The sequence below is a fragment of the Ursus americanus genome, chromosome 17, assembly GCF_024610735.1.
Source record: "Ursus americanus isolate L20-20 chromosome 17, mUrsAme1.1.p, whole genome shotgun sequence".
Lineage (NCBI taxonomy): Eukaryota > Metazoa > Chordata > Mammalia > Carnivora > Ursidae > Ursus > Ursus americanus.
In genome coordinates, this window is record NC_142143.1 from 3398189 (window position 1) to 3416332 (window position 18144).

Sequence of the window (18144 nt, forward strand, 5' to 3'; positions counted from 1 at the left end):
CCCTAAGTGACAGCTTCTGGGGGACTTACGGAGAATCAGGGTCCTGGATCTGCACGGACTTGCGGGCTGTTTGCTTTCGGGTCCCCCTGCACGCGGCAACCCTCTGCTTTTCTCGGTGGGCGGCAGGGGTGAGCCTGGTGGGGTCTGTCCACCTGCCCCGTGGCGGGCTCTGCTCAGGACGGGTGCAGGCGTCACCATCTGCAGGCCCTGCTGGCCGGCTCATGCCTCCGCTTTGCCAGCTTTGCTCGGACCCTGAGTGTCCAGGCCTGGCTGCTACAGGTATGGGGTCCCCCGGGGCCTGGCTGGTCACCCCACCAGGCAAGCTGAGCCTGAGGAAGGGGGAGGCAGGGACGCCACCCTTCGCCCTGCCTGTGTCCGGCCCCCTTCTAACGTGAGAATTGTTGCCACATGACCCCTTTTCTTCCCGTGTCTTTTTCTTGCGTGCAAATGCGTGGCAAACGTTCACAGTTCTTAAGAATATTAGAGACCGTTTGTTTTGTCTCGTTCTTTATCTTGTTCCTCTGTACCCATGCCAGCGAGCGCTCTCTTCCACCCGCCTGTGCCAAGTCGCCCCGCCTGCGCTATGAATGAGCAGCTTAAACCGTTCTCTCTTCTTCAAACACGAGAGGTGGACACACGGCGGTAAGCCCGCCGCTGCCACGGTCCTCCGATTTCTGCCCCGCGGGGGGTTCCTCGTACGTGCCGGCCGTGCGGGTAAGACGCGCTTTGTCTTCCCTCGGCGAGAACAGATGACCGGAGCCCAGATCTGGTGCACCTGCCCGCGTGTTCACCTCGCTTCTCCGTCCTGACTCGGGCTGCCTTGTGGCGACCTGCACACCCCCCCCGACCGAGAGCTTTCTCTCTCCTACATTTTACTGCCGGCAGCAGTCTTGACATGAAGGCCACGCGGTGCATTTTATCCCCACTTTCCAGGTCAGAATGGGAAGCAGCTTCCCCCCGGTTACACAGGTAGACCGTGGCCACGGGGGTCGACCTCCGGACAACCGCAGTCCACGTCCCATAGAAGGAGCCGCGGTGAAGTGCACGGCTCAGCGCCGTGTAGCGCATTCACGACGTGCCGCAGCCGCCACCTCCGTCTAGATCGGAGATCAGTCCAGCTCTTAAGAGGAGACTCTACCCCCCAGCGCTGCCTCCCAGTCTCCCCCAGGCCCCGACACCTCCAGGCTGCTTTCTCTCCGTGGCTCTGCGTGCTCTGGACGTTTCACGTGAACGGAAACCTGCGGGATCTTTTGTGTCCGGCCGCTTTCTCTTCGCGTCTCATTCTGGCGGCTCATCCGCGCTGGAGCTGCTTTCGCGGCTCCATCCCTTTTAAAGGCTGAATCGTAATCCCATGGGATGGAGAGGCCACGTTTTGTTCATCCACCCTCTGCTGACGGACGTTGGGGTGGTTTCCTCCTTTCCGCTGTTGAGAACGGTGCCACTGTGAACATCCGTGAGCAGGTTTCTGCGGGAATCGCTGTTTTCTTCGGCTTCACCGTGTGTCCCCAGCAGGGGAGCTGCCAGGTCCTGCGGTGACTCTTAGAGGAGTCAGGCCCGGGCGCACGCCTCTCCCCGCGTGCCCCTTGTGTTCTCCTGCGGCGGCTGACCACGTGTTCTGGGGCCGCCTGAGAAGAGGTGGGACAGTGGGGTGCTCTGCGGGGCAGGGCTTCTCCCGGACACTTCACGGGGTCTCTCCTGCCCTTCCTTCTAGTTCCTCATCTGGGAATGCTTGCTCTCGTGGCCAGAGGGGCCACTGCGTCGGACCTGACGGCCCAAGGGTCCGGGAGTGGGAATAGAGAAGCAGGTGTTGGACCACGTCTGTCAGACCCTGGCTGTTCTCCTGAAAGCCGTCCTTGCCGCATTGAGGAAGGGACGCCAACTCTGAAGTCTGTCTTCACCGTGGGCCGCCTCGAGTCAGCACGTGCTGCTCTCGGTGCAGATGCTGATGCTGGTGGGGGCCTTTGCCTCCCGCCGTCCCTCCCTCGCTGCCGTTGCTTGGATCCCGGAACCCTGGCCCGTTGATGACGAGCAGCCATTGACAATAGCTGCAGTTTTGCACACAGAAGCCCACTTCATTAGAGCTTTCCAAGGGTAAATGCCGTTTTGGTCCTCAGAGAAGTCTCCCACCCAGCCCCAAAAATGCAAATTACAAGTTGTAAAGAGAATGCGGGGCTCGCGCAGCCTGGTTCTTCCCCCGGGATGGCACCTAGCACTTAAGCAGCTCATAATAGGCACTTGGACGTGTTTTTCCAAAGCAGGCTGCTCTAACAGCGAGGAAGCAGATTATTTTTTATACTCATCTAACTGTTGCTTAACCAGAGGTGAGATATTTGAGGATATAGCTGCTCAGATCTCGTGATCTCATAACTGATGGAAAAGAAAATGTAGAAGATAATCCAGGAGCTAGGGCACCGGGCAGCATGGTAAAAGCCTCCCTTGGATTTACCAAAGAAGGGTTCTCGGGAGAATCATGTGCCTTATATTGATGTCACTCTTGAAGTCCCTGTGACGTAGAGAGGACAGGTATTCTAATACGAAATCCTTCTCTTGTGGGCAGAGAAACCGAGGTTCAGTGATGGGCCTTGTCCAGTCAGATGGTTGGCCAAGAGGGAGTGGAAGGCTCAGCTGGGGTCACCATGTACAGTGGTGCAGGCTGTGCACTGCACAACTCGGGGGGTTGTGGACACCCCCAGAATGAATGGGGCAGGCCCTGGCATCACACAATTTGGCCACCTGGCTGAGCTCCTGTTATCAGCAGCTCCTTGTTCTGCCTTTCAGCCCAGTGTCCTCAATCGAATGGGTACTTCTTTACTTCTTTGAAGACCTGAAGATTTTTTTTTGAATGAACCGTGCAGTTGTTATTTCCCTATTAAAAGACTTTGTGTTGATTTAATTAAATTCTCTTTATTTTTACAACTCTTTTTTCCAATACCATTATAAAGAAGCATAAAATTGCTGCATGTTGTAAACTCAAGCAGACCCCAGAGCTCTCACGTGGGGGCACTGAGTGTTGTTTTTAGGGGCGATGGGAAGGGCTGCTGGGGCCGGGAGAGCGTGTCCTCTCTGTGGAGAGTAAGGAGCCCTGTGTGCCGTGAGCTGATTGTGAGGCCAGGTGGCACTTGGCATGCGCCATCGGGGTTAATCTAGGCCACCCCGGGCGGACAGGTCTTGTCTTCATCCGGGTTGGACCGATGGGGATGGTAGTTCTCAGCTGCCTGGTCCAGCCCGAGTCGGCTCTCTGGCTGCCTGCTCCGTTCTGGGAACTTAGAGACCCGCGTGCTCACGTGATGCGGTGGCATGAGCAGGCTCACAGGCTTGTGCCAGAAGCATGTTTGGGGGCTGTCTGGGTGCTCGTGCTCGGGTCCTCAAGGGGCAGGCCAGGAGACTGGTGGGGGTGCCCAGGGACGGGGCAGGGCTGCCTGGGAGTTACTGTCATTAGACACTAACCACAGCCTCCTTGAGAAGGGGACCTGCTTCTTCCGGCCAGCTCTACCCAAAGCCACCAATTTTGGAGGAATTCTTAGAACCAGCCCTGGGTGGGGAGACTGTGTGCGTGAGGCCCTCAGGGATGGCTGAGGGGGGAGAAGCTTGGAGGCAAGTGGGGTCGGTCTTGGGGCAGGAAGGGTGGCTGTCTTCAGGCCAGTAAAGGGCACGGGAGGGTCATCCCAGGACGAGAAAAGTCCAGGGCCCAGGAGTGACTGGGAGCCCCCGGGGTTCCACACTCTGGGAACGCGGAGGGGTGAGCAGGACCGTGGTCAGGAGGCGTGGCCGCGGGTCCAGCCGACGCTTGGACTCCCAGGCGGAGTATTCGGAAGGAGGCGTCTCTGGGTTTTGGCATTGGCTGTGTAACAGACTACCACAAACTGTGTGGTTAGGACACCAGAAAGTGTCCCGTCACAGTTATAGAGGCCGGACGTCCAGGATCGAGCTGTCAGCAGGGCCAAGCTCCCTCCTTGTCTCTCCAGGCGCTGGTGGTGCTGGCTGCCCCTGGTGCTGCTTGGCCTGGGGCGCCTCACCCTGTCTGCCTCCATCGCCACACGGCCTTCTCCCTGTGGCTCGGTGTCTGAGCCTTGTGAGGTCCCCAGTCGCATGGGACCAGGGTCCACCCTGCTGCAGTGTGACCTCGTCTCAGCTCATTACATCTGCAGACCGTTTATTTCCACGGAGGGTGGCGTTCCGAGGTTCTGGGAAGAACATACACTTTAAGGGTACCCAGTACAGCTGGTTTGGGGAACTAGTTTAAAACAAGGCTGTCCACACGTGGCCTTCCCGTGTCCTCAGCACCCATGAGCGGGCGGCACGTGCCGGCTGGTGGGAGCACACGCTGATGCCTTCTGTGTTCTCTCTTCCTGCAGCCCAACATCGGCCGCCTGGGCCTGCCCCATGGGCCGTCTGGAGAGAAGGTGGCTGTGGTGACCGTGGACGACTGTGACACGGCCGTGGCTGTGCGCTTTGGCAGCCTCGTCGGGAACTACAGCTGCGCTGCCCAGGGCACACAGAGCGGCTCCAAGAAGTGAGCATCCGGGATGGGGAGGCCCACGCAGCCCCCTCCCCCCATGACTACTGCTCCCCAACAGGGTCGTCCGGGGCAGGACCCCGATGCCGGGCACCGTGGGCTCAGCACCCTGGCAGCCCCAATCCAGGCTGAAGTCAGAGTCCCACCTTCCCTCCCACACGTTAGAACCTTCTAGAATAAGTCCCCTTATCACTTGTGCCGATGTAACGGCCAGGCCAGGCCCGCCATTGTGACGGCTGGCCTGAGGGCCCCAGAGACTGTGGGGTAGGCTGGCCTCGATCCATCGGGCACGGGTCCCCGTGGTCCAGTAACCCTCCCTCCGTTCGATCCTGGAGGGTTTCTGCAGCGCATCCTCGCTCAGAAACCAGACTGTCGGTGCAGACAGCTGTCAGGCCAGTCTCCCCGGCCAGAGCAGACGTTCCTAGTCCTTCTTAACCGTGTTGTGGTGGAGTCTTCAGTAAGCTTCTGAAGTCCGCAGTTAGACCCCCGGTCCTCGCCGAGCTTCTGCGGCCGCTGTGGTGGAGGTGCGATCGGGCCCATTTTACTGATGAGAAAAGTGTCGCCAGGGAGATTAGACCCCTTGCCTGAGGCCGCACAGCTGCTCACGCGGAACCAGGCCTCTCGTTTGCTGTGAGCTCTTCAAGGTCATCGGAGGTCAGGGCAGGTAGTGTCACCGTTTGGCACGGGCTCGAGCCCGCTGGGCTGCTCCTTCTGCTTGGGCTGGCCTGGCCTGGGCCGTGGGCGGGACTCCGTTTGTCTGGATCTGATGCGGGTTCGAGGGGCCAGTGGTGGCCCTAGGAGTAAGACCTGCCTTTTGCGTTCTGGCCTGTTGGCCGCCTGCCTCCCTATTCAGTTACTGACATTGTGTGTGTCCGGGTGGCGGCAGCGTCAGGAGCCCCACACCGCCTCTGGCCAGCCAGATGCAGAGGTCAGAGGGGCTGGCTTTGCATCCCCAGGTCCCTGGATCTGACCGGCCCTCTGCTCCTGGGAGGCGTCCCCAACCTGCCCGAAGCCTTCCCGGTGCGCAATCGCCAGTTTGTGGGCTGCATGCGGAACCTGTCTGTGGATGGGAGGAACGTGGACATGGCCAGCTTCATTGCTAACAACGGCACCAGGGCAGGTACGGCGTGGGGGCCACGCAGGGGAGGGCCACCTCCACAGCCCGGGCAGTGACTTCCTCTAGAACCGAGCCTGTGTGCCCCCGCCGTGGGCCTCCAGGAGGGGAGCCCTGGCTCACGGATGTGCTGCTCTTGGTCCTGGGCGTTCTGCAATGTGGGGTGCCAGTGACGCCACTGGGCTGGACGGGGCACTCAAGCGTGTCACCAGGTGACTCGGCCAGCTGGCAGGACGGGCAGTGTGTCCTGTACCACTTCAGGTCTGATGGTCTTACTGCCGCCAGAGGGTCGCGGGCCGGCCTGCCTCCCCTCAGGGCTGTTGCTCGCGGGGCTGTCTTCCCACCGCATGGGTCGGTGTTAGGAAACGGGGACCGGTCCCCCCGACCGAGGCACAAGCCACTCGTGTTTCCCCCTCTGTGCTTCCAGGCTGCGCTGCTCAGAGGAACTTCTGTGAGGGGACCTGGTGTCAGAATGGGGGCACGTGTGTCAGCAGGTGGGACACCTACCTCTGTGAGTGCCCGCTCCGGTTCGGCGGCAAGAACTGCGAGCAAGGTGAGGGGCTGGCTCCCGGCCTTGGAGACCTTGCTCCGGGGCCTTCGGGCTCACATGGGCCTGCACGTCCAGAGCTGCGGCCTCTGGTGGCATGTATGTCCCATGGCGTGGGCCCCGCTGGGGTGTAGGAGCATGCACGGGACCCGGCAGGGGTGAGAGGCTGGGGGGTGCGGGCAGGAAGCTGGGGCGGCAGCTGGGTGGACAGTGGCCCACGCCCCGAGTTCCTGTTATGGAGGCCGCGAGCCCAGCCGTGGCTGTGCCAGAGAAAACAGATGCCAGCTCTGGGTTCATAAGAGCAGGAAACAGACAGCCCAGGGCGCGGGAGGCTGTCGCCCCCGGAGGCAGCCCCCAGCTGGCGTGGTCTGTGCTGTTGGCCGCTCGGCTCTAAAGCCTCGTGTGATGACCGTGCCGCCCCACCTGGGGGGTGCCCCTCTGTGACACACAGGGCCCGTCTGGCACCCCCAAGTGTGACAGATGGCATGCGCTCTCGATCCACCCATTGCCACCTCCCTGGTCCCCCCCAAGTATCTTGGAGCTCTCGGCTGGCCCGTGGCCTCCCCACCTCCATGCCTATCACCAGGAATAGAGCGACAGGGGCCTGCATGCCTGGGGGTCAGAGCCTACCGCAGACACAGATGAGGGCTGGTTAGACTGCAGGTTGAGATGGGGGTGCTGGCACATGTGTGCGGTATTCACTGCAGGCTCACACTGTCCCAGCGGGAGACCCTGCTCCTGCCCCTGGCTCCCCACCCAGGAGGTGTGGGGCGGGACAGCTGGGTTGTGCTCACAGGGCCCCCCCAGCACCCCAGCTGCTGAGCCCAAGGATTCTGAGCCCCCACGCTCTGCTTTCTATCCAGCCTGAGAGCCCCTTGTCATGCCCTGGCCAGGCCTGAGAACCCCACACACCCCCTGGCCTCAGCCTCACCCCCCAGGAAGGTGGCAGGTGCCCCAGGGGGTGGGCTTCTGTAAGCTTGGGGCTCCTGGACTCAGGACTAGATGCTGGCCACATGAAGTCTGACAGCGGCCTTTGTATTGAAATGAAAAGTCCCCCCACGCCCCCCGGAACCTGTCCTGCCCCCTGCAACTGAAAAAGGTTCTCCGAGGCACGTCTGATGTCTGGGGCTCTGCGTTTCTGTGTCCGCAGTCATGCCTCACCCCCAGCGCTTCAGCGGGGAGAGCCTCGTGTCCTGGAGCGACCTGGACATCACCATCTCCGTGCCCTGGTACCTGGGGCTCATGTTCCGGACCAGGAAGGAGGACGGCGTGCTGATGGAGGCCACGGCAGGCGCGTCCTCCAGGCTCCATCTCCAGGTGAGGGAGAACCACGTCCCCCCGGCAGCGGCAGGGCCCCTCCCCGGGCACCTGAGTGGTACAGCCAGAGCTCCCAGGCTGCTCCGCACGGGCCGCCAGTGCCCACGGGCAGGGAAGGAACCTCGCCACTCGCCGCCCCCCTCTGCCCGCACCGGCCCGGCGGGGTCCCCGGTGTGAGGAAGAAAGGAAACACGAGCCTGCTTTCCCAGCCGGCCGCACAATCTCGCCATTCATACCCGGGAAGAGTGCAGGGCCTCCAGTGTGCAGCTACGATTCCCACAGGGGGGGTCGATTCCAGCGCTTCCTTTCTTCCTTTATCGCCGAGATGGAGTCTGTGCGGGGCTGGCTGGGCCCAGTAGCCCGGCTCCTCGGCTGCCAAACTCGGCCGAGGTGTGTTTTAGCCCGCGGCTGTGGCCCCCGGGCATTTCGGGAACTGCGGGAGACGGCGAGCACCTGTGGGTGGGGCTGGGGGGCCCGAGGCTGGAGGCAGGCTGTGGCCGCGTGCTTGAGGGGCCGTGTGGGCTGGGGGGCCCTAAGGGTCCTCTTGAGCTTGGAATCTCCTTACGCGTGTGCTCTCTTAGTCTTCTGGAGTTTACTGTTTTGTTGATTTAAAACGTCGGGTAAGCAGTTCCCAAAACCTTCACATGATTTTAACATGCTGTCTTCCCTAGTTTTCACTCCACAAACAGCTCCCCCTTGCATCTTCCCAGCTCTGCAGAGGTTTCGTTTGGGGGAACAAAGGGCGTTCCTGCAGGTTGTCAGGTCACCCCGCGACCCCAGCGGGCTGGCCGAGTGGCCTGGCGGCCGCAGCCACAAACCCTCACCCTCGCTGCCGGCCTGGGGTTTTGATGTGTCGGAGGGTCCGGGACACTCTGTGTTCGGGGGGCCTGGGGCTTTTTGTCTGCAGTGACAGGGGGACGGGAGGTTCTTGAGCAAACCCTGCACCTCTGAGCCCCCCCGACCGGGGGGCCACACCTGGGGGCTCTCCCTGCTAGAAGGGCCACCTCGTGGCCCTTTCCAGACCCGTTCTGCCTCCCGACACGACAGCAGCCTGTGGGACCCGGAGTTAGAAGGAATTCTGTAGCCAGGTTGCTTCTTCCTGTCTGTCTTCGGGAGTTTCCTTCCAGTACGTGTACGTGTGTGTGCATACGTGTGTGTGTGTGCGCACGTGTGTGTCTGCGAATGTCTGTGTGTGTGATTGTGATGGAGGACGTGGGTACACAGGGGCACTGACCTCCTTCGCGCGGGTCATTCACAGTCTTCCGTCTCGGGCCCAGGCTGCCCCGGGAGCACCCCACTGTGCTCCCAGGGCAGCCTGCCTGGCTGTGACGGCTCCCCTGGCAGTGCGGGGGGCGTTCCTCACGGAGCTGTGTGTCCCTGCTGTCCAGTGCCCTGGGCACGGGGACTGCTCTGCCCAGTGCGGGGTGGACTTAGTTCCCAGGCAAAGCGGGCTGTGCTGGGGTCAGAGGAGGTCAGACGTGAGATGGCCCCCACGGAGCGTCCACCCCAATCTCTTTTTGTTCCAGGGAAGCCTTGTCCCTCATCACCCAGACTCTGTGGCGTCCACAGAGCCCCCTTCCATCGCCCCTGTGGGCTGCCCGCCTGGAAACACTTGTGAGGGGCAGGGACAGCGGCCGGGGACAGAGGCACTGCCCAGTGCCCTCTGTGAGCTCCGTGTCGGAGGTCAGCGGGGGCGGGACCCCAAGGGCTCCCGGTGGACAGGCAGGCCCCAGACGTGCCCACAGACAGGGGGCCGTGACTAACCGTGTGCGGGCAGGGGGCTGGGGGTCCAAGCCCCCGGCGGAAGCCTCTCCCGCTCTCTCCCGCTCAGCAGCAGCCCGGCACGGGCCCGTTCAGGTCGTCCTGAAGGTGCAGTCTGCATGTCTCGTAATTACAGCTGTCATTGTGTTTCCCTCATTAGCTTGTGATTTTGTAGGTTTACCAGCAGCCCCAGAGGCTAGCTCTGGGCCAGCACTTGGCAAGCACGGTTCTGCCTCGGGATGGTTTTTTTTCTCTGTGGTTGTTTCAACTGTTGGAACAAATTAAACTGGCTGTTTGCGACTCCGGTGATGGACTGGACTTGCAGGTTGTCCTTTGGCGGGGGGAGGGGGTCTCTGTAGGAAAAAAGTACGCTTTTGGGAGGAACGACAGTGAGAGCCACAGACTCCCGTATTGTTTGAGTAATTACGTTACAGGTAGTTAATCCAAAAGTTTAGATTTTTTATGCCAGGGACTGTGGCCAGCTCCTTCCCGTGGAAGGCTGGGTGGCAAGACTGGTGGCCTTGGGGGGGATCCTCCAGACCCCAGTGGCCACCCAGAAGGCCACTCCAGGCCCCGAAGGCCGGTCAGCTGGGCACTAGGGGAATGTTCTGGGTTATCTCTACGTGGTGTGTTTGAAGGCAGGCCTCCTGCAGGCCTGTGAGCTCTGTGGGCAACAGCGTAGGTGTTCCTGGCGTCGGCGGCAGGCCAAGCCAGCTCCGTAGTCACGCTGCAGCCCACACAATTTGGGTAATTGCTCTCAGGCGCCCTCACTCCGCCTGCATTGTCAAGGGGGATCACCTGGCTATTGTGGAGTGCCCCTCTTAAATCCCGTGACAGACCGGAGGGGGCCAAGCAGTCACTGCACGTGGGCCTGGGATTCATGCTATCGCCTTTGTGTGTGGACAGATGTCATTTTCATTGTTGATCTACTGGCCTTGGGCTTTTGTTGGCAAGGATGGTGAAAGAGCACAGCCAGGGAGATGAGGGAGGTGGGCTGCAAGTGCCGTGGGCAAAAGGGGACGCAGCATCAAACGGTGAAAAGTCACCTTGATTTCACTCTCGATGAAGACTAACCCAGACCGCATTATTAGTTGCATTATCTTTATAATCAGTTAAAAATATCTTCTACTTTTCTATCACGATTTCTTTTTTGATCCATGAGGTGTTTAGAAGTGTGTTTGGGGCGCCTGGTGGCTCTATCAGTTGAGCATCTGACTCTTAATTTCAGCTCAGGTCATGATCTCAGGGTCTTAAGATCGAGCCCTGCGTTGGGCTGTGTGCTGGGCATGGAGCCTGATAGGGATTCTCTCTCTCCCTCTGTCCCTTCTCCCACCCAAGCTTGTGCATGCTCTCTTTTTCATTCAAAAAAAAAAAATTTTTTTTTAAAAAGATTTTATTTATTTAAGAGAGAATACCCATGCACGGAAGTGGGGGGGGGCGAGGGAAAGGGAGAAGGAGAGAACCTCGAGTGGACTCTGCACTGAGCATGAAGCCCAAAGTGGGGCTCGATCCCACAACCCTGAGATCAAGACCTGAGCCAGAATCCAGAGTCAGACACTTAACTGACTGAGCCACCCAGGCGCCCCTAGGAGTATGTTTCTGAGTCAGCAAACAGGTGGCATTTTCTAGTAAATCATGTTGTTGTTGATTCTGGCATAGTTGCAGGTCAGAGAAGGCATGCTGTATGATTTCAGACCTTTGAAATGCATGAGACTTGCTTCACAGCCCAGCATTTCATCTGTTTTGTGAATGTCCCCCCTATACCTTGAAAGAATGTGTGTTAGCAGTTATGTTCTGTAGTGTCCTATATACAAGTGAATGAAGTTTGCTTAGTGGGGTGTTCAGACCTACTATGTCATATTGATTTTTTTTTTTTTTTGGTCTCTGCTCATTACTGAGAGAAATGAGTTTAAAAAGTTTGCAGCGCTCTTTGTGGATTTATCTCTTTCCCCTTTTAGTTCTGTCAAGTTTCACTTTGTACATTTTGAGGCTGTGTTATTAGGTGCATACAAGTTTAGAATTGTTTTATCTTCCTGGACAAGCAACTCTGTCATCATTATGAAAGTCACTTTTATCTCTAGAATTCCTTTGATTGCCTTCAAGTCTACTTCGTCTCATTCATAGAGCTACACCAGATTTCTTTCGGTTGGTGTTTACATGATGTATCTTTTTCTGGCCTTTTACTTTCAACACTTCCGAATCTTTATATTTTAGGTGCGTCTCTTTTAAACAGTGCATTAATAATTGTTATTGTTGTTTTTCTAAGCTATTCTTTTGCTTGAAACGATCTTTCAACACGAGTATCATAGGTGAGTTGCAGTGCTATTTCCCCACCTTATGCGTCTTTAAACTGGGTAGCTTGAATCTCGTCTCCCGAAATGGAACATTTATCCACAAAAATAAGAGTCTAATGGTCACCTGAGTCTGTTTCCTTGAAAGTTCTGTGGTTCCCATTATTGTTCTCAAGTCTGTATCTGATGATTCTATCTTATGGATTCCCTGGGCGGGGTGGGGGGCCGCCTGTTTCCATCCACTCTCTCTTGCTTCTCTTGGTTTTCACGCACACTGTCTTGTCTCCTCCAATACTTGGTTATTTTTGATTGAGTGCTGAGCATCATTTTGAAGATGCAGTGAGAATTTGAAAGTAGAATGGTGCTGTCGCTGTCCCTCGTGTTTGCTTCCAGCAGGCACCTCCACACACCCAGGCTGGGCTCCAAATCCCAGCTTTTATCATCCCAGCCCCAGGAGCCTGGAAGGCTTTGCTCAGCTTCGAGGCTCAGCTGTGTCTTCCAGAACCAGGTGGCAACCATCAGCGGAAGCGAACACCAAACTCACTTCTGCAGATTTCCATTTTCTACCTATGGCTCTATATGGCTTTATCTATGGCTCTCTAACTCTGCTTTGAGTCATTCTCATGCCTTCAGACAGCTGTGCTTTAGTGTTTGTCTTCTGTTTCTAGGTGTTCTCCGGGGGAGGGTTGGTCCAAACTACCCAGTCCTTCATCAGGGCAAATAAGATCGTGGCATGACTCCTGGCTATGTTTTCTTAAAACATGAACGTCTTAGGCCAGTTACTTTGCCCGTGGCTGTTTTTTTTGTACGTATACGTAAACATGGTGGTCTGACTCCCGTCTCGTAAAGTGGAACGCATGCCTCCAAAAGTAAGAGCTCAGTACTCACCTGAATCTGTGGTTGTTCCCAGTAATTAAGTCCAATGGGCTTTATCTTACCTGCCCTCTGTCCACATTTGACACTTCTTGCCACAGAAAAAGGCACATAAGTCTGAAGAGTGATACAGGCAAGAGTAAGAAGTTAAACTTGGCCTCATTTTTAGGTCTGTCTTTGGCCCAGGGCCCTGCAGTAGGTCTGTTTGTACGGCTTTGTTATTTATGTGACTACAAAGCATTTTCTGTCCTGTTGTCATCACCTCAGTGGGCAGGTCTGGCTTTCCCTGTCCTCCAGATCCTAAACAACTATGTCCAGTTCGAGGTGTCCCATGGTCCCTCAGACGTGGCGTCCGTGAGCTTGTCCAGGTCACGTGTGACTGACGGGGCGTGGCACCACCTGCTGATAGAACTGAAGAGCGCCAAAGAGGGCAAAGACATCAAGTATCTGGCGGTCATGACCTTGGACTATGGGTTGGACCAGGTGAGTTGGCACCCGTACCCTCTTTGGAACAGACGCCTTCACTGGGCCCATGGGAGAACAGTGACCCCTCGTGTGCCAGGACCTCCCAGAGCCCTAGAGGATTTGGGGACACACATTCTGGGTCCCCCTGAGTTTGATCTCGCATTCTGCCTTATGCTGTGGTCACCAGCATCTGTACCTCAGCCCCTTTCCAGACGGTCGGCTCCCGGACTCAGGAACCAGACTCTGTCTGTCTGGGTGTCCCGTCATCGTGCCATTCGCGCCATTCGCGCCGTCCGCACTGGTTTCTTCTAGCAAAGCTGTCCTGAGTAACGACCGCGTGCTTGGTTCTATGCCTCTGGGGTCCTTTCCCTCAGCGTGGGTGGTGCATGGAGGTGGGTGAGCAGAGGAGCCCCGGGAACCAGAGGGGCCGAGGGACACCAGACAGGTGCCCCAGTGCCGATGGGCCAGTGGCGTTCCAGGCAGGGCTTGCTCACAGCACGCTTGGTGAGTCACACGGGATTTCCATGGTTTGCAGGCAGTAACAGGAGGCCTTTTTTCTGGGACACTTCAGGGCCTCCTCGTGATTTTTGTGCCCTTGAGTCTAGGCTCGTCTCCCACTTGGTTCTGAGAATAAATTGCTGCTGTGTTCAGCGTGCAGCCTTCCAGGCCCTGAGGGTCCGGCGGGGACTTCCTTAGGTTCCTGCCACGGAGGACGTATGTTAGATTGGCTGCCATCTCCCTAGTTCCCCAGCGTTGTCTTGGAGTGGCTCATTAGTGGCGCCCGTCACAGAGCTGGCAGGGTTGCCCGTGGCCCCCAGCTGGCCATCTTGGCTGTGCTGGAATGTGGACATGTGTCCTGCAACCCAGTGCCCACTCCTGCCCGTCACACACAGGCAGCCCGGCTCACCCCCCTGTTTGGAGGCCCACACGCCCTCGGGCTGTGGGGAGTTTGCCAGCGTGACCTTGTTTTAGCTTCCAAGCGTGTTCTTCCCAGAAGATGTTTCCAGCATGGTGGATGTAGCCCCCCTTCTCCTTGCGCAGGACACGGTGCAGATCGGGAACCAGCTTCCGGGGTTGAAGATGAGAAGCATCGTCATGGGCGGCGTGTCGGAAGATAAGGTCACGGTGCGCCACGGCTTCCGGGGCTGCATGCAGGTAGGACAGAGCCATGGGGGCCGCCCCCTCACAGCTGGCTCAGGGGCCGCCCGCACCATACGCGGTGCCATTGGTCAACCTGCTGGTTTTCAGTAGATGAATAATTTGTCTCAAGCCAACCTTAGCAGATCCAACTTAGACCCCTCCGCCCCACAGTCCCCCTCCGGACCTCCCCCTGCATCCCCATCACCATGCCACAGTCCGCCACCTGCAGCTGGGCATTCATGTCCCATCTGGAATGTGGCCCTCGCTGCCTTCCCTGGCCCCCTCTGCCCCCTCTGCCCCCTCTGCCCTGCCCCCCCGCTCACCTGAATGGGTGCCATCATCGCCCCTGGAGCAGGTGTCCTAGCGGCGGCCGGAGTGAGCTGTTCGGCCAATAGGTCTGCTCATGTCCTCCTGGCCTCCTGTGGCAGAGAAATAAACCCCCACGTGCCTTCCCCTTTACTGCCCCCCACAGCGGGCGGCCCCCATCCACCTCTCCACCATCCTCCCGCGTGGAACTTGCCGTGCGTGGCCCCACGTGGTCTGCATCCTCTGCGGGGTGCCCCTTCTCCCACGAGCTGTCTCGCCCGCCTTCATCAGTGGCCACACCCTCCCGCTACCCTCAGTACTTTCTCGTCATGACACCAGCCATGGAACTGTGGGAATGTGGACTCACGCGGTCCTCGTTTCCAGGCAGCTGGTCTACCTGCCTGGAGCACACTCCAGTGACCCTGCCGTTCCCCACGCCGGTCCCGGTTCTCCACAACAAGGCGTTGCTTTGGGGACCAGAGAGAACTTGGGGCTCTCTTAACCCCTGTTTACCTTTTGAGTTTCCTTCAACCCCAAGACGCTGAACTAAATCCGCCTGCCCCTCTTAACTCAGGGAGTGAGAATGGGGGAGACATCCACCAACATCGCCACGCTGAACATGAACGACGCCCTCAAGGTCAGGGTGAAGGACGGCTGTGACATGGAGGACCCGTGCACCTCCAGCCCCTGCCCTCAGCACAGCCGCTGCCAGGACGCCTGGGACAGCTACTCCTGCGTCTGTGACAAAGGTGGGAGTGCCACGCCTGCACCCCCTTGTCCTGAAGCCCGTCAGCACGGGCCAGCGCTTTGGGGTTGAGGATATGTCGGGAAAGGCGAGGCCGGAGCAGCCCCGTCAGTGCTGTGGCTCTGTGGAGGCCTGAGCCTTGTCTTGTGACTAAGGAGTGGGGCCCTCTCTTCTCAAAGTGCCTTCCCACGTCTGGCCCTCACTTGGGACACGGGGGGGACACTCCAGGCTTTATCCTCAGGGCACATGGTGAGGTGAGGGAGAGGATTCCTGGAAAAGCCACACTTTCAAAGATTATACTTCCAGTGGCCGCCTGGAGTTTGAGGTGCTGCGATCGTACGCACCCACTACCCATCCACCGTGCGACCTGGGGCGGCCGGGCCTCCCTCCCCCACACCTCTTGCCTGCTCCTTCCAGGTCCGACCCACCGAACGTTGGTGTGTCCCGTGACTCTGCGCGCCTCCACACCGGCCCTCTGTGGGAGCGGAGCATAGGAAGTGGGGTTTGGGGAAGACACAGATGGCTCAGATGTCCTAACCTAGAGGCTCTGGCTCTGGAGGGGGGCGTGGGGTGTCGCGGGCAGGTTCTGGGGTGGCGATAATGCCGGCCTGTCCCGACAGGGTACTTCGGAAGGCAGTGTGTGGACGTGTGCCAGCTGAACCCCTGCGAGCACGTCTCGGCGTGCGTGCACAAGCCCGGCTCCCCGCGGGGCTACGTGTGCGAGTGCGGGTCCAGCCACTACGGCCAGTACTGCGAGAACAAGTAAGAGCACCCCCTTGCGGAGTCCGGCCGCCACGTCTCCTCCGACGTCCCTTCTCCTCTTGGTCATTTCACGCAAAGAGACATAGAATTGTGGATCACGTGGGCACAGGCTATTTTTCCCCCAAATTTGTCATGAAATGAATGAGAATCTAACCAAGCATCTCAGACAAACCCGTGTGAGCGTGTCTCCACTCCAGAAACATACGGCATGGCGCCTGCATCTGGAGCCCCGCCGTACGAAGCAGGGGGTGCTGAGGTGCAGGGACCTGCCCTGCGAGCCGGGAACAGAGCGTGGCGTTGTGGTGGCCGCGAAGCCCTGCAGACACGTGGCGGGCTGGAGGCTGGGTCTCAGACGGGCCGGGCTGCCACGTGGAGCGCGGGAGGAGCAGGCAGAAGCTGGAGGCAGGGGCGGGGGCGGCCCGGAGGCTGATCGTGTCCCCGGGAGCTGGCATTGCAGGCACAGAGGGCTGAGGAGGCTGGAGGGAGAAGGGGTGCCCCACAGCTCTGGGGTTCCCCCCACTATAAATGCAGATCTGTGACCGTCTGACTGGAGCCCCTGGCCAAGCCGTTCTGCTGTGGTTATTTTATGCCCGTGCTGTGTACACCGTCAGTACTTAATAATTGCTTGCTGGGTGAGCGAGTGAGTAGGAGGTTGACCGCCAGGCGGGTGGGTGGAGGCAGTGCCATCAGCCGAGACAGTAGCCCCGGGCGGCACTTCGTTTTGAGGGGCCTGAAGGATTTGCTTGGGGTGCGCATCCCACAGGTGGGTCTGCAGGTGACGCTCAGGTGAATGGCCAGGTTGAGAGTGGGTGAGGGGTGACAGCGACAGGCAGCGGCCAGAGCCCGGAGGGGCGAGCCTGATCTCGTGACCTTCGATGTCCCACATCTCGAGGCCTGCTGGGCCCTCAAGGGCAGGACTGGGCCCGCGTCATGATCCCGAACCCACCGGGCCCAGCCCAGGGCTGCACGGAGCTGATAGCAGCGCGTGTCACGTCTGTGGGCGTCTGGGAGCCGTGGGCAGTGTTTGCCTCCGGGCACCCGGGAAAGCATGGATGCCCCAGAACCCCGTGTTCAGGAACTGCCCGCCGGGGATCTTGTGCTGACAGACACCCCGGGTCCTGCAGGAAGGTTGCCCAGGGCAGCCGGGCTCCGTGGGCTCCGTCGGGGCTGGAACTGGGGCTGGAGCTGGCCCGGCAGTGGGGTCACTGTCACTGAGCTCCCCCGTGAGCCGGGTGCCATCGTGTTGGTGCTGGGACAGAGCGAGCACAGATCAGTGCTGTCCCCACTGCAGGGAACGCGTCAAGGTCATGCTACTAGGAAGCCCAGGTTGCGGTTCTCACCGTGTCTTCCGGGTAGAAGAAAAAAGTGAGCAAACACATCATTTTAGCAAAGATTTTTGTAGTAGAAGCTCCCCAGACGTGCGCCTGGGTCCTAAGGGGTCATGGGAACTAGCAGGGGAAACTGAGGCCACTCCGGGGGAGGGAGGGGCCCAGAAGCAGGCCAGGTGAGGCTCCTGGCCTCCGACGTCTTCCTCTGGCTCCGAAGACAGTTATGTACACCTTCCCTCTGCTCTCCTGTTTCCCCGACAGGATTGACCTTCCGTGCCCCAAAGGCTGGTGGGGGAACCCCGTGTGCGGACCTTGCCACTGTGCCGTCAGCAAAGGCTTTGATCCCGACTGTAACAAGACCAACGGGCAGTGCCAGTGCAAGGTGAGCCCGCTCGTGGACAGACGCCGGCTGCGTCCCCACCCCCGCCTCAGGTGGCCACGCTGAGGGATGGCCGCTTGCACGCCCACGTGCACAGACACCTACGTATGTGCGCACGCCCGTGTGCACACACATGCACACACATGTGCGCTCAGGTCCTGAGCCCCCGGAGGTGGCTGTGTGCACGCTCACGTGCACACACACATACCCCCCCCATGTCTACCTGCACACATTTGCACACACGCGCTCAGGTCCTGGGCCCAGGGAAATGGCTGCTCACCGAGACACTGAGTAGCCCTGGGCCGGTCTTCGTGTGGACGCTGGTTTGGACCCCGAGAACTGGGTCCTCAGCCCCACACCCAGCTGGTAACAGGAAACAGCAAGTTCTGGGAGTTTAGCTCATCCTCACCTCCAACCACTCTTCTCCTACGTGGCTGTTTCCCTGAGCTTCTATTAGACGGGCTCTCGACGATGGTTGAACTTTCTAAACGACGAAAAGCTTTGCCTACCCCCCACCTGGGGGCATCTGTCATTCCGTGTGGGACGGAGTCACCTCCTCGCAGTGTCAGACCTGCCGCCGTGCTTCTGGGCCAAGCCACG

General features: G+C 59.1%; 1 protein-coding gene across 2 annotated transcripts in view; it reads left to right on the forward strand.

Annotated features, from left to right (window-relative positions):
- Positions 1 to 18144, forward strand: part of CELSR1 (cadherin EGF LAG seven-pass G-type receptor 1) — a 134197-nt gene that overhangs the window by 88904 nt on the left and 27149 nt on the right. For both annotated transcript variants that reach the window (XM_087868610.1, XM_087868609.1), the window contains exons 6-14: positions 4356 to 4513; positions 5473 to 5636; positions 6058 to 6183; positions 7328 to 7494; positions 12717 to 12902; positions 13926 to 14039; positions 14905 to 15079; positions 15696 to 15837; positions 17427 to 17547. In XM_087868610.1, coding sequence (XP_087724736.1) covers positions 4356 to 4513; positions 5473 to 5636; positions 6058 to 6183; positions 7328 to 7494; positions 12717 to 12902; positions 13926 to 14039; positions 14905 to 15079; positions 15696 to 15837; positions 17427 to 17547 — 1353 coding nt within the window. The remainder of the gene's footprint in view (positions 1 to 4355; positions 4514 to 5472; positions 5637 to 6057; positions 6184 to 7327; positions 7495 to 12716; positions 12903 to 13925; positions 14040 to 14904; positions 15080 to 15695; positions 15838 to 17426; positions 17548 to 18144) is intronic.